The sequence below is a fragment of the Phoxinus phoxinus genome (genome assembly GCF_949152265.1).
Source record: "Phoxinus phoxinus genome assembly, chromosome: 24".
NCBI lineage: Eukaryota > Metazoa > Chordata > Actinopteri > Cypriniformes > Leuciscidae > Phoxinus > Phoxinus phoxinus.
The window spans coordinates 11142915-11169477 of record NC_136899.1 but is presented as its reverse complement, the minus strand read 5'-3'; the positions used below and the strand labels follow the sequence as shown (position 1 = coordinate 11169477).

Below are 26563 nucleotides of genomic sequence, written 5' to 3'. Positions count from 1 at the left end.
ATAGCATACACTCTTAAAAAGAAAAGGTTCCTAAACTATCATCTACTGACCTCTTTATTCATATTTATCAGGATCTTACCCCGCCAAAGTTCTACTTTTTCAGAAATGTTCTTTGGGGAGCAGTGATTTGTCCTCCTCCACATTTATAATTCACCCCCAGAGTTTACAACTCACGGTCGCCCTGCGTCTGGTACCCTTTTAGAGCTTCTCTCTACCCTGAACCACATCCTTCATCCATCTGCACTCAGATTCACTTAGCACCACAAATGTGAGAGCACAGTAATCAATGTTACCAAGCGAGGGAAAGGGTTGCAGCGTTTTAATGCATTAAGCTTAGAGTGCCTCCAAAAGCTTATGATGAAACTACTGAAAACTCACCAGCTTTGAGTTGTTTTCCCCTTCCAGCCCATGGCTAGTTGTCTTTGATTGAATTTTAGAGTTCCTCAGGACCTTAATTACATCTAGACTGTGAATAAATGGAGAAAAGACCAAACCAAGAGGCTCTTCATGAACACCCTCAGTCCAGATTATAACTTTAATCAATATTTTGCACATTGAAGTTCCGCACCTAAACTTTTTCTTTGAGCTACCCTTGTGGGTCTCTAGGCATGACCTTTACAATGACACAGGCGTAACAACAGATGTATGCATCAACAGCAGGATACAAACACTTGCCATTTTCCAGTTAGCCAGACGCAAATGTCAATTAGAAATATGGAAAGTCATTCCATTTAATACTGCTAATCATTTAAGAGGGCATTGGTTTGACATTTTTGCTCTTGACATCAATAAGCTCACTGATTTTTCCAGGTATATGCTCATTCCTCTGGGAAAAATGATTCCCTTAAAGCAGAATGACTGGATCCACAGGTGGACTTGCACGATAAATTATTGATGCATGTAGCTGTTATTTCAGAATGATCCCAAGTGAGACGTATATTGTCGACTTTTCACCTTTCTTCTGATTAGGGATTCAATGTGATTAAACTGTAACAAGACTGGTTTAGTGGTTAACTGAAACTTTTCCAACCTTCACTAGTCTAAAGATTTGATTGGACAAAGTAAACCTGAATTTACTGGAATTCGTTGTAAACAAACCATTTCTCTTTTTAGGCACACAATGAAAGAGGCTTTGTGTACATTGGTTTGAAAATCTCCGGAGAAGGATTGGGGCATCTTAACTAGAACCATATGGTTGTTAAAAGCAAAAAATAATGTATTATCTTTATAAACATAAAAAGTCTTTGTGTTATCAGTATCAGACTTGTGTAAAATATTCTAAGTGGTGTCTTATGGCCAAGGGATAAACTTGTGTCATGATTTGCTATGAAAAGCTGTTTTAAGGTATTTCATCTAATATTTTTCATGTTGTTCTTACTGCATGTCTGAGGTTAAAAGCATGTTGCATAATTAAACGACAAAAGGTCCCCAGGTCTTAACAAAATGGGTTTAGAGTGAGTGACCAGGGGAAAAATGGTGTGCCAAAGTTAATCTTAGACAAAAATGAGAATGAAAGTCTCAAGCATCTATAAACACAATTTCAATAAAAACTGAAACATCTGTTAACTGTGGGTAACCATTTTGCTTCTTTCAAATAAATGTATACTTTGTAAAAAAAAAAGAAGCAGCATATTTCGAGTGATATGGCAGCATCTACGCCTCATTGCTCTTTCAGAATTGATGGAACATCAAAGAAATGACAAGCTTTAAACACAGCAACATTCAAACAAACATGTTTCTTACAGGTCTATACATAAATACATTCCCAAATTGGGCTGAGGATGAGTTCATATCAATATTACAAAAATGAATGCAGTGAAATCACACACACGATATAACACTGATCAAAACTGTGAGGCGATTACTAATAAATTGGACAAATGTCACTTTTTTCAAATAAACAGCACTACTTCTGAGTATAAAAACGAGTTGGACATGCAACAGCAATATAATATAGTAAAGGATCTGCTGACACCTGCTGACCACCCAACAAATTTGTTTAAAAAAAACCTAGTTGCATTCCAAGAGGAAACATGGAAATGTGCACGTATGTTAATAAGACCACGGTTTTGAAAAGCTTTTTATATAGCATCATAAAATCATGTTTGACTGTCTCTTCAATGTCGACATTTTCTTTAAGATATTTACACCAAAAAACAACTAGCATTTATGAGCTTTGCCAGACAACTATATGTGTACGACTTTTTGAAAGAAAATCTACAATGTTATCTTAAAAACAAATTATGCAGCTGCATATTTCAAAGGAAGCCACATCATGTCAATCCGCTCGGCGTATCAATCGACAGTGTCCTGTGGTAAATCAGCACGGCAGGTTCCTGACACAGGTTGTGGATGCTATACGCTTGTCCTGTAACACAAAAATAAAATAAGATTGAGGAAATCAAGAACACATGTACAAGTAATTAGTATTTAGTCAAAAGTTTTCACTCACCAGAGAGTATCATAAACACTTCTCCACAATTGTAGACTGACTTTACACCATCAATATCAACACGCACACAACTTGAGATGATGCTGAATACCTTATTAAAAAGAAACACAGTAAGGTTAAAATTGTATATAATGTAAACAAATTACTTGCAGAGAATTATTGATCAAACTGGGCAGCTTGGGATGGTGATAAAAGTCAAATGGGCAGAAAGGGGTTTTAAACATGTCATGTAACCTTCTCATGAACTTATTTTTACAATTAGATCTCAAACAGCTACAAGACACTATTCCGGTTAAGCAAATAACTGAGATAAAAAAAAGACACTTTCTACTCACAGAAACCATATCATGATCCACCTGTGAGGGTTTCTTCATGAACGACCCCAGCAGAATCTTTCCGTGTGAGAACGAGCGGCTCTGGAGGTCAACCGCGTGACCTATCGCTCGGCCTCCATGGGAGTGCCAGTGGAAGTCATCAGGACTAATAACTCGTCCGTCTAGAAAGAAAAAAAAATGAACGAGCTATATAAAACAAGTCACAAGGAGGAAACATTTTTTTCATTGAAAATAAGCAAAAATTCATGCTGCAAAATGCATATGTAATTATATTCAATACAAACAACTGCCGCCAATATGATTGTGTCTTCGTCTCACATCCTGGGCTTTTATGTTTTATGTGATAAGCATTAAATGTGCTTCGCACCAAACCTCACAGCGAGCGAGGACCAATTATCTGTGTGGTGCACTGCATGACGCATTTGAATCCTACTAAGAATTTTCTACTTTAATGCGCTGTGGAGGAAGTCAAACATATCAAGCAGCAGGACAGCCACAGCATCATGAACAGCAATGACAAGAAAAAGAGAAGAAAAAAGGTCACGTGTAAACTCAATTTATCATGGTTTTACTATGATAACACCAACCGTAGGAATTCGATTCGGGAAGAATACTTTGGTTGTAGTTATAGTTTCTAAATGCGTTTTAGAAATACTATAGCTGAATACTGTTAAAACCAGTTACATTGACCGAACAATGGTAGTAAGCCACCATCAATGGACTGATCTATGGTATTGGTCATGCTACTTCAAAAGTCATCATGAAATCAAAATTGACCATTCTTTTTTTGTTATAGAACACTGCAGTATTCATTATAAATGGAAAAAAATGATGTGCCCTCTTAATCTTTATTCAAAATAATTATCCCTCCCCTCCCACTAGCAACATCTCTTCTCTTTACATGAGATCACAGCAATAGCAAACCAGAACCATCCAATAAATTCGATTCACTTGGATATATATGTCACAATAGGGAAGAAAAGACTATTGCATCTTCCGTTTCATGATGACTTTAGAGTATGGAAGACATGTTGTAAATATTCATAAAGAAAGTAAACAGAAGTCTGGAGTCCAATGAATTGTGGACCAAGCTATCACTTTTCTTTATCTATTCTGTTTTAATGCTTCCTGTATGAAAAAAACCCTGCTGACCATTATATATTCCAATAAAAGATTTAAATCATTAACCATTTTGATGAAAAGAAAACAATATGTTAAGTGGTAGGAAACATATTTCCATGGAAGAACATTCCCCAGACTCAGTGAAGAGGTCCACTCATGGGTAAAAGTCCCACATAAACAAGCTGTAATTTAAGTTAGTTTCCAGCATTTTGTACTTCAGCACTTGGAAGTAAAAATCTGTATGGATTTCAAAAGGCTTCTAATGTTTAGACAATCAAAAAAATAACTGTTAAACAAAAAGCAATTATGTTAAATAATGATTGTAATTATGTAATCAGCCAACCAAAAAGTTTCCAGGTTCAGGCCCAAATAAGGGGGAACTCCTGTCAGTATCGTGCCCATGAATATGTCATTCAACACATACAACCCTGTAACGTGGGTACACCTGATATGTAAAATAGTCTTGCGTTTTGATTTATTTGTGATTGTAATGTCATTACTTTTCGAGGCTGGGGGCCACAAGTGAGAGAACCACACATGTAGGTTGTTCCAGTCCTCATTTTCCAGGACAACAGGCTGCAACGGAGGCCCACAGAGATCACAGTGCGCCAACACCCGTGCAGCCTGTCGCACATGGGGTGTCACCCTAGACGATGGCAAACCTGAAAAAAAAAAAAGGAGTTAGTTACAAATCGTGCTGTTAAAGCTCTTAAATTGAGAAGTTTAAAACGCTTGGTTCTGTGGAACTTTCAAATTATTGTGTGTTTTAGAGGCACAACAGAGTAACATTGGCTCAACAGGTCGTACGAGTTTGAACGCTTGGGAGTGTATGGAACACTATTTTGCAATTCCCTTTAGTGACACAGAAATGACACACTCTGCAGATTAAAAATACATTGCACATGAATTCTCACCAATATCATCATCCCCTTCATCATGTTGCTGAAGCTCAAGCATTGATGACGGCCCACTTCTGAAAGCAACGTCACTACACACAAAAAAAGCAAAAACACAAAATTTTAAACGGTGACTTTTTGCACTGACCACACAACAGTTATTTTTATCCCAATGGTCTGATGCAGGGGTTAGACAAGGGAAATTATATATATATACTGCAGATCTGCATCTTTATTATTAACACTCGGGTGCAAATAGGATTTGTTTAGGCCAGACATTCATCTGCATTTTATAAATCAACTTACACATCAGATAAAGTGTTGGGTCCACTGGATACTCGGACACTCATTCTGTTTCTGGTCCCTGGCGGCTCCACTGTAACCCCACTGGTGAAGCCAAAGGAGGCGCGTCTGTTTCCCTGCAGCTGATCATCACTTTGGGCCACATTCTCACTTGAGTGATCTGACTGGTCCTCAAGAGAGTGAAGAAGGTTTCTGCGTCCCTGTTTTCTGCCCCTTTGTCCACTTTTTACCAAATTTTCAGGTTTTTCAGAAGCTAAAATTGCATTCATTGAGGCCAAAGATCGTTTAATTGACTTTGGTGTGTTGATTATGTTTCTTTTTATGCGATTTTTAGTTTTTTGCAATTTTATTGAATTTCCCTCCTTATTACATGCACCACGAAGAGGAGTTTTAGATAGTTTGGACTTTTGTGGAGGGGGACTGCGAGCTGGTGGAAGACCATCAGCTGGTTCCTGAGACTGCGGCGCCTCCCACCAATTGGACGGAGCTTTTCTTTGTCTTTTCTGTTGAAAGTTGTCTGATGCAGAACTCTCTGGTCTTCTAAGAGAAGAGGAAGGTGGTTTCTGTGGAGAGCCATTTTCTCTTGAGTAAACCCGGTCAAACACTCTCTTCTCACCTGTTTTATTTATCAGAAGAAAAGGGTTAGTTCAAAAACTTCAATCATACGAAGTAAAAGCTGTTTGGGAATGAGTTTACCTTGTAGGACATTGTGCAGTCTGTGAGTACTACATAATTCTGGACTAATCTCCACAGCATTCTCATTCGGACAAGCTCCCACTTCCTCTCCTGCCACATGAGCTGGTGATGCCACTTGAGGTTGAGTGGCTGCAGATTTTGGCTTCCTTCGACCACCTGTCTTCTTAGCGGTCTTCTGCTCAGCTCCAGTATCATGTCCATCGCCACCTGCAATCAACTTTTTCACATCGTTCAACACATTGTGAGTTTTTGGTTTCTTCTGATTCCCCTGGGCAGGCCTGAGAGACTGTGTTTCTTCAGAATCAACAGCAGCTCCTTGCTTCGTTGACATTTTTGTACTGGCTTTCAGCCCTTGTGCCGTATCCAACACCTGCGTTGGCTGAAGCTCTGGGCTACTTTCATTTGGGCTAGAGAGCCACCATGCTCCTGGAGGTTTCCTATTCCTCTTGGCAAACAGAGGACTGTCTGATGAAATGTTAGATGCAGTTGTTGGTGGATCCTTTGGTTTTGGTTCCCGACGCTTTTGCGTTTCTTTTTTCTTCTGTTTTTTGGCTGGATCCACGGCATCTTCCTTGGTGGAAGATTGTTTATGCACAGCTACAATGTAAAAATAAAACAGAAAAGATTGTATGTTTTCCGCAACACAGGACTGGTGGTTGTCAGGGATGCATAATCTGTGAGTCTGGAGTGTTAGATGCCCGTCTAACCAAAATGAGATAATTCTGCTTCATAATTATCGATGCACAGCATAATTAAGGAAAAGCCAGAGGAACTGACCTGTTCTTTGTTCCTCCTCTTGATCATTGAGGGCAGGTGGAGGTTCATGGTCTTGCTCATCACAGGAAGGATCTATCTGTTCCAACTCTATTTGTTGTTTAGAAGTTCGTTTCCTCGTCTTAGAGACAGTTTCCTCCTTTTTGCTGTTCTTTCTATTTTTATTGGATTTCACAGAGTTTGTGGAGTGAAGAGCTGCTGCAGCAGTGACTTTACTGGATTCCTTCTTCGCATTTGACCCTGACCTCTCCTGTTTAGATGATTTTGAGGATTTCTTTGTGGTTCTAGACACAGGAACTGGAATTTCTTGGTTGCCACCTGCATCCGCTGCATCAGTTTCATCTTTGTCAGAAAGTTTAGCAGGCTCAGGTGCTTTCCTGTTTGCCCGTTTCTTTCCTGTAACTATCACACAAAGCAATATTTCAAATATAACGACGTGTAAACTTTTTTCAATCACAATCTTCCATTCCCATCAATATTTTATAAATAATATAAATACTTCTCCATCAATGTTTTATGAATGTAAATATAAATGTAGTGATAAAGTATATGCACTAATACAGTATCCCCACAAAATGAATTTGTGCACGTTTTGTATTTGAAAAGTTTTCATAATGTAGATCACATAATTGTTCATTTTAATTTATATGATAAAAAGTCAATAATAAATCAGGAAACTAGATAAGGTGAAATAAAGCATGAGTACGTACGAGTTTGTGTTTATAGGTGAAAGTGCAACAATTCTGATGAAACGTAAAAAATAAATGTCTCAAAAGACCACAATCATTGTGAATTGTGATTACGACTTTAAGCAAAATAATCATTATTATCATCTTAACCATTATGAAGCATGAAGAAAATGTGACTTAGTTTTCATTGACTAAAACTAGACTAAAATGCCCAGATGTTTAGTCGACTAAAATTTTACAATAAAAACAGGACAAGGTTGAATAAATATTATAAAAACTAAATTTGACACAGGACTAAGACTAAATAAAATTAACACTACACTGCATGTGCACTGGCTGCATTGATCAAGTATAGGCTACTGCCTTTTTATACATCATAAATCTAAGATTATAATATTATAAAGATTTGGTAAAAGTGTGATTTACCTGCTTGTACTTCTTTGTGTCCCTGTACAGTTTGAGAAGAGGTCTGATCATCACAAACCCTGTCCTCCTGCGCTTCGGTTACAGGGTCTGCTCCATCCTCTACACCATCATGAGTCACAAAGTCTTTACCACTCTTTTTTGAAGCTTTTCCATGTTTTCCTTTCGGTTTTTGTTTACCAGACTCGATTTGTGCTTTGTTTCCTTTAGCATCCGTCCCATGGTGATTTTTCGTCTCCGCTTCACTCTGCGGGAGCTGATCTGTGGAGTGCGGCTCTGTAAGAACGTTCTCCTTTGCAGTGTCTGCTGGGACAGGTCTTTTGTTCCTGCTGACCTCTGCCTTGCGAGGAATGATGAAAAGAACAGGGGCCTCATCGTCCAGGATCATGAAGTCCTCCTCTAAATCTACAGGTGGAGGAGCTGGAACTGCTGCTCGTTTCCTGGAACTTATTAATGGAATAAGAAATGTGTTACAAGAAAGTAACAACGGCGCATGTGGTTTATGTTCAGAACGTCACATTTAAACTCACCATGGGGATTTAGGCATCATGGCTTTTTTAAGCTTCTGCTGGAAAGACAATCCTTTGCCTGGATCCTCCATCACTTGATTTCTGCATTGCTCTGCCACCCGAAGTTTTTGTTCACTATTCCGAACCAAAACAGGAGAAAGCTGACCAGGATCTTGATCCCTTAATAATAAAAAAGAAGACGATTCATTAAGAAATCTGCAGGAACAATTCAGTTTTAACATTACAAAATTTAAGTTAACTTACATTGTTATGTCTTCCCTCTTTTCTGGAGGTGTAGACTGGGTGGCTTGCATTGACGTTTTAGTGGTTTTTGCAAGCTTCATACTAACAAATACAATTTAAGGTTACATTTCTTATTAAAAAAATAAAATATGCAGATGTACAATACTGTTGTTATTAGGGCTGGTCCGAATACCATTTTTTGAGCTTCGAAGCTTCGGTAGTAATGAACATCGATTATTCGAAGCTTCGGAGAGAGGGTGCTGAACAATCTTCTCTCTAATAAAAGCAGGAATCTCTATGTGTCTGTATGTCTGTTTGCATTTTGATTATTTCGAGAACCGTTCATCCAATCGACTTCACAAGGGAGTGCAGTGTCGATTTGGTGCAATATAGATAGACACGTGAGACGCGACACGTTCAGAATTAATAAACTTTTAATAAACGACAGAACAGCGCGAGCGGGAAGCGGCGCGCCTCAACGCGGGCTGGGCTTATGCTCCGAGAACGCGGACACTGCACTATAGTGATATAAAACACACACACAGGTCTGTTAAATTAAGCAATACTTTTAAGGTAGTCTAATATTTTTCTGACTAACAAATTACTGACAGAGTAAAGGGTAGATTTAAATAAAGAAAAACGAAATTTAAATAAAGAAAAAACAAAATTTAAATAAAGAAAAAACGAAATTTAAATAAAGAAAAAACGAAATTTACATAAAGAAAAAAATAAATTTACATAAAGAAAAACGAAATTTAAATAAAGAAAAAACGAAATTTAAATAAAGAAAAACAAAATTAAGTTAAATTAAAAACGAGATTAATTTAGATTGATAATAACGGGTAAAAAGTCTAATACATTTTCTTTCTATTATTTTCCACAATGTCAAAACAACGCAGCAGCTTAACCCAAAACACAAGCTCATCATGCACTTCCACACACACTCCGCTGTTCTCATGCACTTCTGTCCACACACACTCCGCTGTTCTGCTCTAGAACACTCCCGTTGCTGGAACACTTGAGCCTCTGTTATACTCCAGTTTGGACGCGTACACGACAGCTGCGCACAGCTCGGACGCAGACTACTTGTATTTATAGGCTACTTTCTGCTGAGGTCCGCTCTACTCGCATGCGCAGTGGATCGGTCTGGCCAGTATAATCGATAATATTTTAAATATTTATAGTTTATATTTGCATTTATGTCAAAACCTATCACTTTCAAACATCAAAATTACATTTATTAATATGTATTCGTGTCAAAATGACATATAAACATCTTAGGCGTTGGTTCTTTTTCTAGCATGCACGCGTTTTCTGGTAGTGGACATGCCACGCAGCCAGTGTGTCGCCGGCCTTATTCAAGCGCGAATGAGAACCGTTTCGCGGGGGATCCCAGGTGTGCAAAAAACAACAACAAAAAAAACGAATATTCGAATGTCAAATTTTCAAATCGAATACCAACCCACCGAACGAATATTCGATTATTCGAATATTCGGGTCCAGCCCTAGTTGTTATACATTAATAACTGACCTTAAAAAGGAACCCGCATTTGATTTAGCTGTTTTTCTAAACTCAAGCCTTTCTGGTGGTGATGCCAGAGACCCGCTATCCCTTTCAGAGCAGAAAAAATAACGGAACAGTTAGGTAATGGAAAAAAACAAAAACAAAAAAATACCAGCTATCAAACTCTTTTTATTCTTACCCATAGAGGGATTCCTTCGGTGGTTCTGACTGCTGAATGCAGGAACCCTTGCTTAAGTCTCCACCAATGGGCTCCTCATCCTCAACTCCAAAGAGAAGAGGATCAGCCACAGGTCTGACTCCATCCCCAGACTCATCCCCCTCTGTTGCCAAAACAATAGGGCTGGACGTCTTTATGGGAGCAATTTTTTTAAATGGACTCTCTTTGTAAGGAATAAAAGAAATATGACAAGAAGATGATGAAATATACTGAAAAACTAGCTCTATTATCAAAGTAAAGATGTTTTCTGCTTGCCCAGATAGTTAATTTTATTAATATATCTTAATATATAAATGAACAAAATTATTAATTAATTTATTATTATTTTTAAATGTTAAACATTCTTTAAAGATGGTTGGCAAAAATAGCAGGAAATTATAGTCACAATAATACAACTGATATGAGATTTGTGTGGATGTAGGGTTACCTCTATCAATTATTTCATCCTCTTGAATGCCATTTTCTTGGATCAAAGAATCCTTGTGTACCTGACAATCAGAGTCATCTGATTAACAATCAACATCACATTGTGGCAATGAGAACAGACTGATTTCTGATGATTCACTCCATGTGTACCTTCTTAGATGATGCCTTCATCTTTTTTGGATCACATGAGCTTTTTTTCTGACCATTTACACCAGTGCTTTTGGGCAATGGAGGAAGCAGAGGCAAACCCAGCTCAGAGTCGGAGTCATCTACCAATAACAACATGGAATATGGTTTCACACAATGAATGAATGAATGGCACGAAAAAATGAGATGAAGATTTTTAGCAAATGAGGTGAATGTAAGAATATAATTACCAATGTCATCGAAGAGAGTGTCAATGTCAGGCAAGGTGAAGACATCCTTGAGTTTAGAACGGGCTCTGAAAATCAGCAGCAACATGTAATGAAATGTGCCTCTTACTTGAGCTTGTTAAGATATTAACCTAATCCAATACAGCTGTTTTCAAAGCGGCACATTACTTACCTTTCCTGTTTTTGGAAATAATGCAGTTTCTTTTTGGCTTTGACCTGAAATAATTGATTCAAACTTCACAAGTTCATATGAAGGGGAAAAAATACATAAATAAATAACATGTATATAAAACACATTAACATTTATCATAAAATTCACACACCTCTAATCTATCTATCTATCTATCTATCTATCTATCTATCTATCTATCTATCTATCTATCTATCTATCTATCTATCTATCGTTATCCATCTATCTAATACCATTCAAAAGAGTGGGGGTTTTGAAAGAAGCCTCCTCTTATGGTCACCAAGGCTGCATTTATTTGATCAAAAATAAATATATTGTGATAAATATTTGCTGTATTTGTGAAATATTAATACATTTTAAAATAACTAGTTTCTATAATATTTTGTAAAATAAAACGTAATTTATTCCTGTGATGGCAAAGCTGAATTTTCAGCATCATTACTGCAGTCTCAGTGTCATATGATCCTTTAGAAATAATTTATGCTGGTTTGGTGCTGAAGAAAAATTTCTTATTGTCAATGTTGAAAACAGTTGTGCTGCTTAATATATTTATGGGGAAACCGTGACAGATATTTTATATCAGTCTGAACTGTCACTTCACATCTAAGTTACTTTCGTTTCGTACTAGACATTGGCTTTGTCTCAAAACCTATAGTGCACTGCTTACTCAGGGAGAATTTTGAGCAACTATGACGCCCTAAGATGATATCTAGGTAGGGAGCTCACTCGGTTTTGAACCGCAGCCACTGACAGACTCTTTGCCACAGACGGTTGCTAGCTACAAACAACGATTATTTTGTTCATTAAGTACTAACGTTACTGACCTGCGACATCGTGTTAATGTTCACCCCCAGTTACAAAGACTGTGTGTCCGCCAGAGAAGCTCATAAACCCGCAGATAGTCCAGTTCTTCGTCTTACTATCAACATGCCCATTACTGGTAACGTTAGCTGGCCGCCATTCGTCGATTAACGTTACATTACACTCTTCTTTGTTTACACAATTTGAAAGTCTCGAAAGTCTTGTATTCCTGGTACATTTACGATAGTTTTACGTTCAAAACAACAGATAAAGGAATTCATAAAATGTTAATACCACACAAAAAGCATTAATATCTTTCAGAGTCCGTCACTGTATTTGGCCCACAACAACAACACAAATTCTCCCGCTCAATTTTCTTCCTGTGCGGGAGGAAGACACACAATGAAATGCTGCCACCTATTGCCATGGAGTGCCTCACAGCTACGCTACAGCAGCATATGATACAGCAGTAGTGTATCGATAAACGATCAAGGGAATGGTTTAAAATAAATTAACAATTGAAATGGTCACTCGGATCAAATATATCCTCACATATCTCAGACTACATTTTAAAATAATTTTGACATTTCTTAAAGTTATTAGTTATCTTTCTTTTTGCCTCCTTTTAATAAAAAAACATACATTTAATGTATAAAGATATAAGATTATACCTTTAATATAAGATTTTAAAATATTAAATAAGATTTTCCGAAATTTTATAATATAATAATTTTTAATCATCAACAATATCAATATTTGTTGTGTCGCATGTAAATACACAAACTGGTTTTACACAGAGCAATACTCATTTCATTCATTTAATGGACATTTGATATAACAGTATTGTGATGATAGTATTCAATCACACAGCAAGCCTCTTGGGTTCTCCTCTAAATCTTACTATGATTCTCTAGTGAGTTTTATGATTTTATTGCTGCAGAAAAAAGTACATAACAGTGCACAGATCATGGTCACTGTACACCACCTGGCCTGATAAGAGCAATTCATTTCGTGTAACTCAGTTACACAAGCTTTGTATTTTATTTGATTTTTTATCAAAAGTACATATAAACAATGTACACATTTAAAAAATATATATATGTATATATCATTAATAAAAAAAGCATATTGTAGGATGATTACAAAAATATACAATTCAATTTTATGAACAGTTCAGATCAAATGAAGATCTTTTTTTGCTTTTCAGCGATTTCCATCGGTGACACGGCCTCGTCTGTATCCATGTCTCTGTAGAGAGGATATTTAATATGCCTCCATATAACCAGCAACACTTTGATGGCAAATAGTGTACAAGCCAACCCCAGTAGAACAGCTGTGGAATACAACACACAATAAGGTTGTCATGAAATACACTCCAGATTAAGAACATAACAGCAAAACTATTATGATGTCAATGCAGCGCTTGTTCTGGCTCACCTATGTAAATGCCATTGCGACTTGGATCCGCAGAGTTAAAGTTCTTTGTCATGTTTCCGCTCAAAGCCACAATGACAACAGGGTAGACTGTCAGAATGTATCGCAGGTGCTTTTCAAACACAAAGTTCTCAACAATAAACCTGTAAAAATCATTACGCATTAATCTCAAGATTAACATATTTCATTCATTTAAAATAAGTTATTAGAGTTGTATGGTCTTACCAAGCGATAGCTTCACCCAAAAGAATTGAGAGAGAGACTGTTGCTGCATCTGATTGGGTCATTCCAGCGTCATATCTCAGCACAACAGTGAAGTTGATCAAGGTGGCAATAGTTGTCCATGTTGTGTATGTTGCAATGCCATTCTGAACCTGCAAGGTTGAAGATGCAACATTAAAAACTGCATAATGTTTTTAAAATGTAAGTTTGAGAAGCTGTTGAGTAATATTTCAATGATATCTCACCAATATCCGAATGCACCAGAGGTCTACTTTGTGATATTTGTTTAACCAGGATCCATATTGTTTGAGGGCATTACAGGTGAAGATGATCAGCAAGTAGTTTGTGAAGGCAATCAAGGCAAGGAAAATAAATCCAGCAATCATCACCCTTTAAATAAAGGCAAAGAAATTGAGTTTTTACAAAAGATGTTCTTACAGTAGAAAAATGTATGTATAAATTGTATATATATGTATATAATGTATACATATTTTTTTCTTTAAATATACATGCAAAGAAATTGTATTTACAAAATGTAAAAATAAGTGCAATTACAAATAATATATATACAGTATATATTGTAAATATATATATATATCCAAATTTATACAAATCGACTAATCGCATCTAACATGAAAGTTCTTGTTTACATAATATATATGTGTATATATTATTATATTTATATGTATAAATACACAGACACGCTAACACACACACGCACACACATATATAATATAATAATATATACACATGCACATATATTATGTAAACAAAAACTTTTATATTAGAAGCAATTAATCGATTTGACAGAACTAATATATATATATATATATATATATATATATATATATATATATATATATATATATATATATATATATATAAGATTAAAGATTAAAGGTTAAAGATTTTGTACTTGTATTGCGTAGTTGATATTTGAGTCAAATGTTTTATTTGTGATAACGTAATGAAACAAGCCAAATTGTGCAGACATTATTTTTTGATTATGTAGTAGTCAATTTATGCTTTTCCCTGTGAGCTTTTGGTTTTTCTATGGTTTTTGTTGCATAGTAAAATAAAACCTTTAGCTGCAGTTTGCCTTTTTTGCCAAATATTTTTTTCAGATAAATACGTTAGTTTAGTGTTTTGTTTTACCCTTATATTTTTTTTTAATTCTTCATATTTTGATCGTTTAATCAAACTTGTAGGGGTCATAAAAAAAACAAAATATATATATGTATTATATTATATTTCAACATATCAGAATTTTCCTTCTTACTCTCTGTCCCACAGAAGGAGCCAGGCTATATTCAGCAGCATGTTTGCAATCCAGGTGATGAAGAATCCATACGGCAACACAGCAGGACTGCAGTACATTGGACCATAAACAGTCCTGTGATGACAATATAAATAAATGTCTCATGAACATCAACATATTATTACATACCACTTTATTTTTGGATTATCATTTGATTCTAGCTCAGAGTTCATACCTTCTGCAGGTAGTGGAGAGGATGTAAACATGCATGAGGGACAGCCAGGTGTAGATGACACCCCAGATTGAGAAGGTCCATCCCGAGGGAGTGATTTCGGTATTGTACTTATTTGATATAGAACTAGTGGTGTTCCGAAAAGGACCTGCGGATGAGTAAAACAACATTGTAGCAATATATTCGACCAAAATGTACTTTTGTACCTATCAATTATTTAGAAACAGTATTCAGTTTATCTGCTGTACGTACCTGTTCCTGGTCCAGCAAGTGCGTTGAATATGATGCAAATGACATACATGACAACAGAAAGGACTATGAGTGCTATACGGGCAGTGCTGTGATCTCCCATTGTGAGCAGCTGAAATAAAGAGAATGTAATGCTATCTTAAAATATTTAACAGAAGCGCACTCGACTCAGAAGCACTGTTAATTATTACTAGCCTATTCACTATAAACAAAAATGCACTAGAATCGTATCTAACCTACAGCTGAAAACACTCCTAGTGTCTGAAACCAAGAGTAAAAGAGAAGGAAGTTATCGTAACGCCCTGAGGACTGAGGAACACAAATACAGTACTACTCCCGTGGGACCGGTTTTATAAGTGTGCAGGTTGTGTAACTGTATGAGTACACGTGCAGAGTATGACACAAAATTACATGCGCACATTGGCTGTCAAGGCAACCATTTTTTTCATTACATAAATTTCTGATGGTTACGAAAAAGCCTTACACAACTAAGTGACCTTAACTTTGCACACTCTGAAGAAACTAAAATATTAGTATTATAAAAAGTATTAGTAGGCTATATTAAATATTCAGAAGCTCTTTTTTTAGTTTCTAAAGTAAAAACTAAACTTTTATCAAAGAGTACATGTAGTAAATGTTCTTTAGATAACATCTTGTGGCTTAGTCATTAACCATGAGTGTTATGTCTTTAACAGTAAAGGGAACTGGGAGGGGATGAATGGACTGACACATGGATGGACACATGATGTTGAATAAATGATGGATAGACAAAAATGGGCAGAACAAATTCTCCAGACAAAATTTGAAGGATATCTATTTGTATTACGAAATGAAATGTTAAAATATGAGTTAAACGAGTGATGTTGTCATTTCTATAAATTTTAACAAGACATGTTCACTATCACGCTCAACCTGTTATGAAACATTTTTCGTTTGAGCTTGAAAAAATGCAATTACCTTATGGCTCGTTAAAGCCACGTGAAAGCGTTAGAGAATCTTGCAAAACTGGTTTGTGTGTTTGGTTTCATTCAAATTAACAATCGGGTAGATCTTAAAAGGCAACCACGTTGCATATCAAGTTTCAGTTTTTTTACTTGTTCTTCACCCAACTAGGACATTTCCCCCCAGCCATTTCAAAGGCAATTGTGTCTTTTTGTGTGAATTTACCTGAATTCAGTAGTGTTCAGCAGTGGCAGAAGCTTCAGTAGTCACCTGGACTCACCTGGGTTTGTAGAGTTTATGTACTATTTCAACTACCTTATTGTTATTTTACCTATGTTCAAATAATTATTTATATTTAAAATAATATTTAATTTTGTAAAAATGTCAGTGTAACTATACACGCCCTAACCAGTAATGTGCGGTAATACGAGGTTCAAACCACTTTACGGGGGTGATGCACCATGAACAGTATACAATAACATAAAGAAGATCAATATTTTATATTCAAAGTTAAATAATTATAATGTTTATATATATATATATATATATTTAAGCACAACAGCAGAGAATCTACCAAGTCTTTCTCTGTTGATACACTACAACCCTCACAAAAATGGTCTCTTCTAATGTCTCGTGATATCCAGGAAGTAAACATTCCAGTCAGTAAATCTTGTTGTTGTGAGCAGACGTTCCCGAGTATTTTCTTATTAACCTTCTGTATTTAAAAATGCCTTTACTTTGTGGCGGAACAACCGAGGCGAAAGATGCCAATGAAGAGGTGCAGAAAATATGCGATGAGGTTAGTAACTTTACGTTGCAGAAAAACAAAAATAGTGTAGTGATGTGTCATACAGCAACATTCACTGGCAACTCCCGTTTTTTCCTCAGGTGAAGTCCCATGCCGAGGATAAAGCTGGCCGCAAGTTTGACGCTTTCACCGCCAAATCTTTCAAAACGCAAGTTGTTGCGGGGAAAAATTACTTTATTAAGGTAAGAGAAAACCTTGTATGATTTTATGAATGAGCTATATGGCAACCCTGTTAATGTACTGATTTTATATGTAAAAGCAAGCCTCAGAAAACACTTACAGTCCTAAACTATAATGGTTTTTGAATGTACTGTTTTAAATGATCTGTTTTTAGGTGCATGTAGGTGAGGATGACTATATTCATCTGCGTGTCTATAAAACCCTGCCCCATGCTGGAGAAAAACTGGAGCTGCACAGCATTCAGACATCCAAGGCTCATCATGATGCCATTGAATACTTCTGAAGTGAACCTCCAGAAAGATCAAATCATCATGAATATTGCCCAAAATACTCGTGAATCCCAGTTACCATTTTTACACAGTAAATGTTACATTAACATCTGAAGATGAAACATGTTAACCCATGTATTACATGATGATCTTATCAATAATTGACATGCATTTATTGACTAGTGGATAAACCGTAAACACTATCTGCAGTGTAACTCATTGTGAATTAAGCAATCCTTTAAATACACATCTCCATTCCATTTTTGGCATAGTTGTACAATACAGTTAGTTTCCCCTCCTTTACACTCAAAACATCAATTAACTCACATCTAGTTTTCCATGCCAATAGTTTGGTCTTTGTACTTTGTGAAACTGATGCAGTAGTATTTTTTTACTTGACTGCCTATAATGTATTGTATTTACATAAAATGCATAGATGGAAAGTTGTGAATGTTTTTGTTGTTTGTCTTCACACAGTGGACTTTTGTGGCATATGGATTAGGAGTTAGGAGTGCTAGTGTTAGGGAGTCCATGGAAAAATAAAAATATTTAGATTACATTTTTTAGAAGATTTTGGATTGAAATAAAATTGATAAAAAATTTTTTTATTTAAATAAACATGTCAGTCTAAATATTTTTTTATATTAAAAGTAATGTAACTGAATGGAAACAAAATATGTTGATTTAAAAGATTTTAAATAATGATAAAAATGTAAATCTTATTTAAATTAAATTATTATAAATAAAAAAGATGTAATGTAAAATTAAATGTTAATGTAACTGAATTGAAACTAAATATTTTAATCTAAAATGTTTTAGATAAATAAAAGTTAAATAGAGTAGATATTAGATTTAAGAATGATTTAAAATATATATATAATTTAAATAATTAATTTAAAAGTAATTTTAGTCTAAATAGACTACATTTAATAAATTTTTAATGTAACTGAATTGAAACTAAATATTTAGATTGAAATAAGCGATTAAAAATATATAAAATGATTTTAATCTAAATAAATACATAGACTAAACGTAGTAATGTAACTGAAGAGAAGCTAAATCTTTTCCAAATAATATTTTGACAAATTTATAATTTTTCACAATAAATAGGGTCTTTTACATTTTTAGAATGGGGGGTCATCGTGTGGGGGTCCGTGACATCTGAGAAACTGAAAACCCCTGCTTTAACCTTTGACACAAGTGAGCATGTCAAGGTCTGAGAACAGATCAAGAAACGTATCCTCTTCAACTGAACATTGCTGTGTTGCAAAGCAAATAACATTTCAGTAATTGGAAAACATTTCATTTTTAATAAAATCTTTTGTACAGTATTTATACAAAAAGGTTTACAGGACTAGGGCAAGGGTAGTGTTCCTTCACTGTAGAAACACAAAGCCACAGACAGAGCACACTGGCGGAGGAGGGTTTGTGAGATGTTTGGGTCAATGTCCCGGCTCAGCTCCAGGTGTTGTCCTCAGAACACTGTGTGGTTCATGTTGACAACAGAACTATCATTCACTTGATCTTGGGAGGGGTGTAGTGAATTCGGCACCTTTCGTTGAAAACCTAGGGTGGGAAGTGCCATCAGGGACATGTTTCTGAACAGCTCATGTTCAATAGAATCAATAGAAGACACTCAAAAACCTCACCTTCAGACTCCGGTCATTGACCACCTCTTCAACATTCAGCTCAGACTGCATGATTTTTAACTGTAGGCAAATTCAGAAGATTTTAGAAGATTTCGATTTCAGACATTTGTGAACAGACTTCCACACAGTGCTATTTTAGTTTTATTATAGAATTAGCATTATTTTTATAGTTTCAGTTATATTAATTTGTTTAATTTTTAGAAATTTTGTTATGTGCGTTTTTCATTTCATTTGTTTTTTTAAATACTACTATTTAGGCTCAATGTTTTTATTTCAGTTGATTTTAGTTTTATTCATTTCCACTTAATGTAAGTGCTTCAATTTAAACATATTTCTTTCTTTTTTTTAAACACATTTTTTTTTTTTACAGAAATCTTTTTAATAGTTTCACTTAACGATAATAACCCTTCTTTCAAAATATATAAAAAGGGAACATTAACTCATAGTGCAATATAATAGTGTAAACAAAACTTAAAGCAACCACGGAATTGAGAAGCACTTCTTCAAGTCTTCAGATTCACGTGGTTCCGCTCATTGTGTGTTATATATGCAAGTTGGGCAACCTCTAGTCTTACATTGCTTTGGTTATGAGTCAACAGATACAACTACATAACACTAGAGTTCCTGAGTCCCCTGGTGCCACACAGTGGTATTACCTTAGTTTGTTCTTTCCTGAGTTGCTTGATAATTGACAAGTTGTCACTATCTTTTGCCCTCTTTTCACGTAACTGTCCGACGACAGCAGAGGTCTCTGTAATACATGATTTTATTGCCTTATCTCTGGACAGATGGGCTTCCATGAGCTGAAAGACAGAAAGTACAGGGGAAAAGCTTGTAATTAAACATCACATACTAGTGATAGTTCGCTAAAATAAGTCATCATCAATCACAGAATTAGGGTCTCTCTAATAATCATTTTAGATTATTTAACAGCACTTTGTAAGGTGATACATACAGATTCATAAAGTTCTTTGCAGGTCTGTGTGGCATCCACTTTGCCTGAAAAGGACACAGTGGGCACAGTGGTATTAAGGGAATGGACAATTCTGTCATCTATGGTGCGCATCCCTTTAATTACTTCCTAAAGGACATACGGAGAGATAGAAAAACAGCAGAAAATCATTTACTGTAAGCAATGCAATCATTGTTGTTCCGATGCCTTAATTAAAAACCTTAAAATGAAGAATCATTTTCTCCATTTAAGGAATATTAATATTGCTGATTACTAATTTATCTTAAAGTAAAACTTCCGTATTCATCACATATTACATTTATAAAGTATACAATACAATATAACTACACATGTGTAGTTGACACCATTTCAAGCAGAGTCCTGCAGTGTGACATGTTATAGTTCATCTAAACCCATTTTTAAATGTTATGTTCTTGTATAATTATTAGCCTATATGTGCAGCTCATATTAACTGACACATACTGCAGACATAAACTGAATTGAAATAAATCGTGCAATTGAAATTAAATAAGAGGTTATTAAAAATTAGTAAAAAAGAGAAAAGTGTTACAACACCTAAAATTTAACTTCACCTTCAAATAAAATACTGATGCTGAAAAAAGTTCACGAGTTCATGTCAACTACCCAAATTTTACACATAAATATGTACTTAATAGCTTTAATTAAAAAAAAAAAAACGTTTAATTCCTGTATATTGTTTTGTGTATACATTATAGGTAATTTAATGCATACATTTGTATTTATAAAGAAAAGCAGTGTCATGAGCAGTGTCATGTTTGCTCTGCTGCTCATTCTTGAACCACACGACTGCGTGCATCAGACCAGACACCAGAGGGTCAGACATTTGTACATATTTCCTGTAAACATCATAACACCGTGCTCATAAAAATCAATGTGCGCTTAAGAATAGTGCCTATTTTTTATCCGAACCATTGGCAAGTTCGCTCGTTTTACCTGAAACATTGAAAAGTCCTCACAGTTCAGAACTCCACCGGGCGCCGCCATACTGGACTCTGAAGAGGTCCTGCGCGCCAAGGGTGTCCAAATACTGCCTACATTATACTTACTACACAAACTGTCGTCTTTGACACTAACTAAATACTGTTACAGATAATTACTGGGTATTTTTCATACTAGTGTTTGCCATTTTAACCGAGATTATGTGATGTAATTATTTCTCACTCTAAGCAGGATTAAACGCGAGCGTGTAAAATCCACAGGTGCTTTATGCGAAATATTATGAAGAACATAACATATTGTGCATATTATCTTATTTAACTATGCTTTTTACAACCAGATGCGTGTTACGAACACATACGTATGTCCTTAACAGGCGCTCTTATGAGCTGTTTAGACTTCTCTGGGTCCTTCAGTGTTTTAAGAGCTCCGCCAGCGCTCTTGTACGAACTCGAACTGACATTCATTTAGGTAGAGGAACTAAACCTGGCGTTGTCATTTAGACAGGCTTTCAAAATTGTCTTTTTTCTATAATTATATTTTTCTTCAGAAGTCATGATCTTCAACATGATCCGCAGGCCTCGCGCTGCCTTTGACACTTTAATAGGTCAGTATTTTCCATAAGTTTGTTTTGGGCGCAGCATGTGATAAGCTTTGGCACTGGGCACAGTGACAGTGGGCATTCTTGACACACTTATTAGCACAACACTAAGCACTGAACACATGATTATAAACGATTGTGACGTAGTTTCACTTTTTGATACTAGCATGATTCATGAGTTTATTGCATGGATTTAATCACTTTTAATTGATGTTTGATGATCTAATACGTGAAAAGAGCCACAGCTCTTGTGAACTGACGATTTTACAACTCTATCTGATCTCTTTACTATAGTAAATAATTATTAGTAACAGCTGTGGTAACTTGGCATCGTTTTGTATGTCATCATCAAAAAGAAAGAAAGAATTGGAGCTCTATCTAGTCTCTAACAAAAACAAATTAAATATACAACAATAAATGTTCAAACTTTTTTCATATATTAGCATGTATTATTAATATGTATGTAATTGTTTTATATTATATTGATAATATATAATAATTGTTATTATAACAATATAATATATTAATGTTAACTATACTAAAAAAGGAGAGTTTCTTTCTAAATGTACTATATTCAAACTATGTTCATACTCGCTATAGCAATTCGTTTCTTCCAAAATATTAGTTACAGTATATGATAATGTCATGAAATGATTGTGAAAGCTTGTTTGAAGAAGATCCCAATAAATAACAGTTTTACTGTAACTGTAATATTTTGGCAGAAACTATAATTGCTATGGTGAGTCTGAATATAGTTTAAATATAGTAAATATTAAAATAAACTATACTAAAAAAAATTTGTATAGTTTGTACATTTAACACTTACAAAGGTGATGTTTTTATGTATGTTTATTTCTAACAAATTTAAAATGATAAATCAAATGTTCAAATTATCCAATAATAAATCAAATGATTAAAACAGCTGCTCAAATGAGAAATCAAATTCTGAAATTCAATTTCATGTCCTCATTCGGGGGAACAAAAAAAAATGTTTTGGACTGGTTTTGCAAATTTAACAGGAAATAACTTATTAGTTTTATATAAACATCATCATACAGCCAGAATTGATCACAATGGCAGCCTTAAAGGGACAGTTCAGCTAAAATTGTCTTTGTGTTCCACTGAAGAAAGAAATGTTGATAGAATTTACATTTTAGTCTGACCTATCCCTTTAATTGTCCCTTTCCCACACAGGGCAGTGGCGGAGAGGCGTGATGAACACAGGGAGCAGAAGACTGTGCATCAAGCCTCAAGAAGGGGCATCTACACCCCAACCGACCACAGCACCGGGTCAGTACTCTAAATATCCATTCACGTCTACCTGCCTGCACTAGAAGGCGTGGCATATGACATGACACAGCACTCAAAATGACACGGCACTTTGACGTGCTTAATGAAATACGTCATTCCAGCACGTTTTGTCCCTGCAAAGCAAAAAATATAATACATGTAGCACGCAACAGCTTAATATCCTTGTAGAACAAGATAAGTTCCTGTTCTGGCTGTTCTACAAGGATCAGATTATCCTAGAGGGAATTTTATCTTTTTCCCAACAGACCAACCTCTCCTCACTAACACCTTGTTTCTCATCTCTCGGTGTTGCCTTTAGTTCAACGGCTTGGGTTTAAAGTGCCAGGCTACCGCCCATCAGACTGGGATAAGAAGATGATGGTGTGGTCCGGGCGATTCAAAACCGCAGAGCAGATTCCAGAGTTTGTGTCGTAAGTGGGCTATTCTTCTTTACATTTGAAGAAACCCCCAGTTTCAGGCATGCTAAACTGCAGTACGTGTAGTTGGTTAATGAGGTCGTGTTCCAGCTTATTGGCGAACACAAGAGCGGTCTGCTGTAAGGTTTAAACGAGATTTACTCCCAGCGTAATGACAGGTAATTAGTGTAATTCATGGTATCTGGAGGGAGATCAGAGTGGACTCTGTTTGTGATGGTTGGATGTAAAACAGAACAGGCACGTCCTTTGTGACCTTCCATACATACAGTTGTTTTTCACTAGGGATTGGTGAATATAATGATTAATCGTGATATTTCTTTTTATCCCGATTCTTAAAATCCCAAATCAATCTTTTTTAGGGTATGAGAGAATGTATATATGTAAAGGCTTGTTCACACACCAAGAACAATAACTATAAAGAGATAACTTATACCGTAACTATATTAGCGTCCACACACCAATGGACGATAGTGCTCTGTTTTTCATAAGTGTGTGCTGCAGTGATGTCATCTGCCGCTTTAAATGATTGGCTGGCAAGGTTTTATCGTTCATCAGCTGGGGAAAAAAGGTCATGTTTTCTAACAATATCGTTCCTCTGTGTGGTTATTGTTAATGTTAAAGTTCGCTTAACAAAGAAAATTCTGTCATTTACTCACCCTCATATTGTTTCAAACCTGTATGAATTTCTTTCTTCTGCTGAACATAAAAGAAGATATTTTGAAGAATGTCGGTAACCAGAAAGTTGATGTCCTCCATTGACTTCCATAGTAGGAAAAAAAATACTATCAAAACATACACAACGAAATCAGTGAAGCCCGATTCAAAAAGAAATGACTCTTGAACTTATTTTTAGTGAATCAATAACATACAGCGCAAATGTCAGCAAAATGAATGACCTCTTTTTTTTATGATTAATTAAAATATAAATATACATTTTTGGGCTATTAGCATTTGAATCAAATGAGAACCTCTGTAAATATGCCCTGCTCTAATCTTACAATGTTTTTCTTTGTAAAATCACAGCATTATACAGTAGGACTTTGTTTAAACATATCTTTATGGGTGTAATGCCTTTACTTATGAAAATACTGTGCTGTTTTCAGTTTTGAGATGATTGATGTTGCCAGGAACAGAATGCGTGTGAAGGCCTGCTATGTCATGATGGCACTGACCATCCTGGCGTGCCTCGGTATGATTATCTCTGGGAAACAGGTAATAAAACAGTGTATAAATGAAATGCCATCTTAGATTGTGTAATATATGGCTGTCAAATCCTTTAATAAATGTCTTCTATGACAGGCGGTAAGTCGGCATGACAATCTCACGGCTCGTAACATGGAGAGGAAGGCTCGATTGAGAGAGGAAGCACAGAAGGAGAAGGACGCCATTACAGAGAAAGCCCAGTGATACGCGTTCATTCGAGCGCCCAAAAGCCCATCATTCACCATCCAGTTTTTTCCAAATATCACATGCCACACCCCATGGGAACTCTAGTGGAGGTGGTACAGATGTTCCTCCACGACTTCTAGAGTAGTGTATAAAATAAAGATGTGAGATGTCCTCTGTGTGATTTTTGTATATATTCAGAAAAAAATAAAATACTGGTCCACTGATGTTTATTTGCTTTACACCTATCTTTAGTCTCATTGTGAATGTCTTTTCTAGCTAATATTTAATAGTAATAATGCAAGAATTACATGACGTGAAGGTAAAGATATATCAGCCGATATTATCCGATTATTTCCTATTTTTCTATTCAGATTAATGTAACAATATTATAATTTAATAACAAAATTAAATCTTTGCAAAAACAAAATTAATATTTTTTTCATACTCTACATGTTGTGATTCCTAGTATAGCATACTATGACAAATTTTTAGTCCATGCAGCACTATGTATAGTAAATTTTTATAAGTACATCATAACCGTTGTGATTTGATGATCACACTAAGCCATATCACATTCTAACAACCATGCACTTTTAAAATTCAACAAGTTAGCCTACCAGGAAATTGGCGAGTAACGCCATTTTTACTCGCATATGCGTTTTAAACCCTGGCTAACATGTGGGGTGTCCTGCAGATGGCACGACTTTTTTTGCATTAAATATCTGTATTAGAAAGCGTAACATATTGCAGTTTATTTATTAATTAAGGTCATTTTGCGATTTCAATCATCATACCGTAATCAGGCCCCAACCCAACCATTTTTTTTCTCGGATTTACGCGATTCACGTGGGTCATAAAACAAGGAAATTCTTATATACGGGAAAAATCACACCCTTTTGTGAATTAAGCAATAATAAATGAGTCAACTAAAGTAGCAACAGATTTCAAAAATCACTTGACCACTGAGCTTCATGAAACAGCATTTATGCAAATGGCGTAACAGAGAACAGTTACACAATCTCAATACAACAGTAGTATTGAACAAAGAGCTGGTCATCTCTTGGGAAGAATCTGACAATGAAATAAGAATAACAAAGTAAACAATCATATCTTCAGCTAATACCCATTGAATTTTAAGTTTAAATGTGTTGATAAGTCTTTAGTCTTCTTTAAAGTCCATTTGTTTGTCATTTTCCACCTCCATTTTTTAAAATGAGGATTATGGCACCTTCGGTATCAAGAGATTCTAACCCTCACAAAAATACATAAAGATAAAACAGAAAACCAAACAGTACTGAACAACTTTCTGCTCTGTATTTTGTCTTATATAGTTCTAGTCACATATGTTGTGTCTGAATGTGTGTGCGCATTCACCATGATTAAACATCAATATTAAAGTTTGTCTCACAAACATCGGAAAGCTAAAGCCTTTCATCTCTTGTTAAAATATGTTGGAAGCTTTGAAGGGTAGTTTTCTCAGCACTCTTAAATACTTAGTGTTTACTGTAAATTAATCCCGTAATGCAGATACGGGACCATTCCTCTTCACCATGATATCCTGAGAAGCGTTTCGAGGGACTAAAACTGACTACAGATGTTCGAATCTAAACAAAAGGGTCTGTTCTGAACGTAAAGTGCTGATGAAGATGATGCTCATGTGAAATTGTCCTTGAAGTATCAAATGGTTTTAATGCAAAG

At 35.6% G+C, this 26563-nt stretch overlaps 5 protein-coding genes across 10 annotated transcripts; 2 read left to right on the top strand and 3 right to left on the bottom strand.

The window, feature by feature from the left end:
* Positions 1–1717: 1717 nt before the first annotated feature.
* Positions 1718–12457, bottom strand: LOC306993003 (uncharacterized protein). 5 transcript variants are annotated; one of them, XR_013796382.1, is made up of 19 exons: positions 11999–12454; positions 11157–11200; positions 10988–11052; positions 10761–10879; positions 10612–10672; positions 10146–10347; positions 9974–10054; positions 8464–8544; positions 8221–8379; positions 7694–8136; positions 6582–6980; positions 5805–6401; positions 5112–5724; positions 4824–4897; positions 4547–4571; positions 4410–4485; positions 2788–2948; positions 2453–2543; positions 1718–2368 (listed from the first exon to the last, which is right to left on the bottom strand). XR_013796382.1 is itself a non-coding variant. In XM_079602407.1 (18 exons), exons 1-18 carry the CDS (start codon positions 12005–12007, stop codon positions 2274–2276), a joined length of 3396 nt encoding a protein of 1131 aa, XP_079458533.1. In that variant the 5' UTR covers positions 12008–12457; the 3' UTR covers positions 1718–2273. The 5 variants fall into 5 exon arrangements, 4 of the variants coding, with proteins under 4 accessions (XP_079458533.1, XP_079458534.1, XP_079458532.1 ...); XM_079602407.1 differs by having other exon boundaries at positions 4410–4571; positions 10146–10287; positions 11999–12457; XM_079602408.1 differs by having other exon boundaries at positions 4410–4571; positions 11157–11219.
* A 235-nt stretch (positions 12458–12692) lies between these two features.
* LOC306992765 (uncharacterized protein) lies at positions 12693–16677 on the bottom strand. 2 transcript variants are annotated; one of them, XM_079601934.1, is made up of 8 exons: positions 16538–16677; positions 15374–15482; positions 15125–15269; positions 14911–15024; positions 13877–14021; positions 13635–13783; positions 13413–13552; positions 12693–13308 (listed from the first exon to the last, which is right to left on the bottom strand). In XM_079601934.1, exons 2-8 carry the CDS (start codon positions 15471–15473, stop codon positions 13154–13156), a joined length of 948 nt encoding a protein of 315 aa, XP_079458060.1. In that variant the 5' UTR covers positions 15474–15482; positions 16538–16677; the 3' UTR covers positions 12693–13153. The 2 variants fall into 2 exon arrangements, with proteins under 2 accessions (XP_079458060.1, XP_079458061.1); XM_079601935.1 differs by lacking the exon at positions 16538–16677 and adding an exon at positions 16328–16529.
* A 245-nt stretch (positions 16678–16922) lies between these two features.
* LOC306992767 (cystatin-B-like) lies at positions 16923–18197 on the top strand. The gene is made up of 3 exons (XM_079601937.1): positions 16923–17111; positions 17201–17302; positions 17455–18197. Exons 1-3 carry the CDS (start codon positions 17040–17042, stop codon positions 17581–17583), a joined length of 303 nt encoding a protein of 100 aa, XP_079458063.1. The 5' UTR covers positions 16923–17039; the 3' UTR covers positions 17584–18197.
* Positions 18198–18859: 662 nt separating this feature from the next.
* Positions 18860–21543, bottom strand: mix23 (mitochondrial matrix import factor 23). Its single transcript, XM_079601331.1, has 5 exons — positions 21146–21543; positions 20174–20299; positions 19875–20021; positions 19219–19278; positions 18860–19135 (listed from the first exon to the last, which is right to left on the bottom strand). Exons 1-5 carry the CDS (start codon positions 21194–21196, stop codon positions 19085–19087), a joined length of 435 nt encoding a protein of 144 aa, XP_079457457.1. The 5' UTR covers positions 21197–21543; the 3' UTR covers positions 18860–19084.
* Positions 21544–21613: 70 nt separating this feature from the next.
* fam162a (family with sequence similarity 162 member A) lies at positions 21614–25090 on the top strand. Its single transcript, XM_079601329.1, has 5 exons — positions 21614–21755; positions 22944–23039; positions 23359–23470; positions 24580–24688; positions 24776–25090. Exons 1-5 carry the CDS (start codon positions 21704–21706, stop codon positions 24881–24883), a joined length of 477 nt encoding a protein of 158 aa, XP_079457455.1. The 5' UTR covers positions 21614–21703; the 3' UTR covers positions 24884–25090.
* Positions 25091–26563: the final 1473 nt, after the last annotated feature.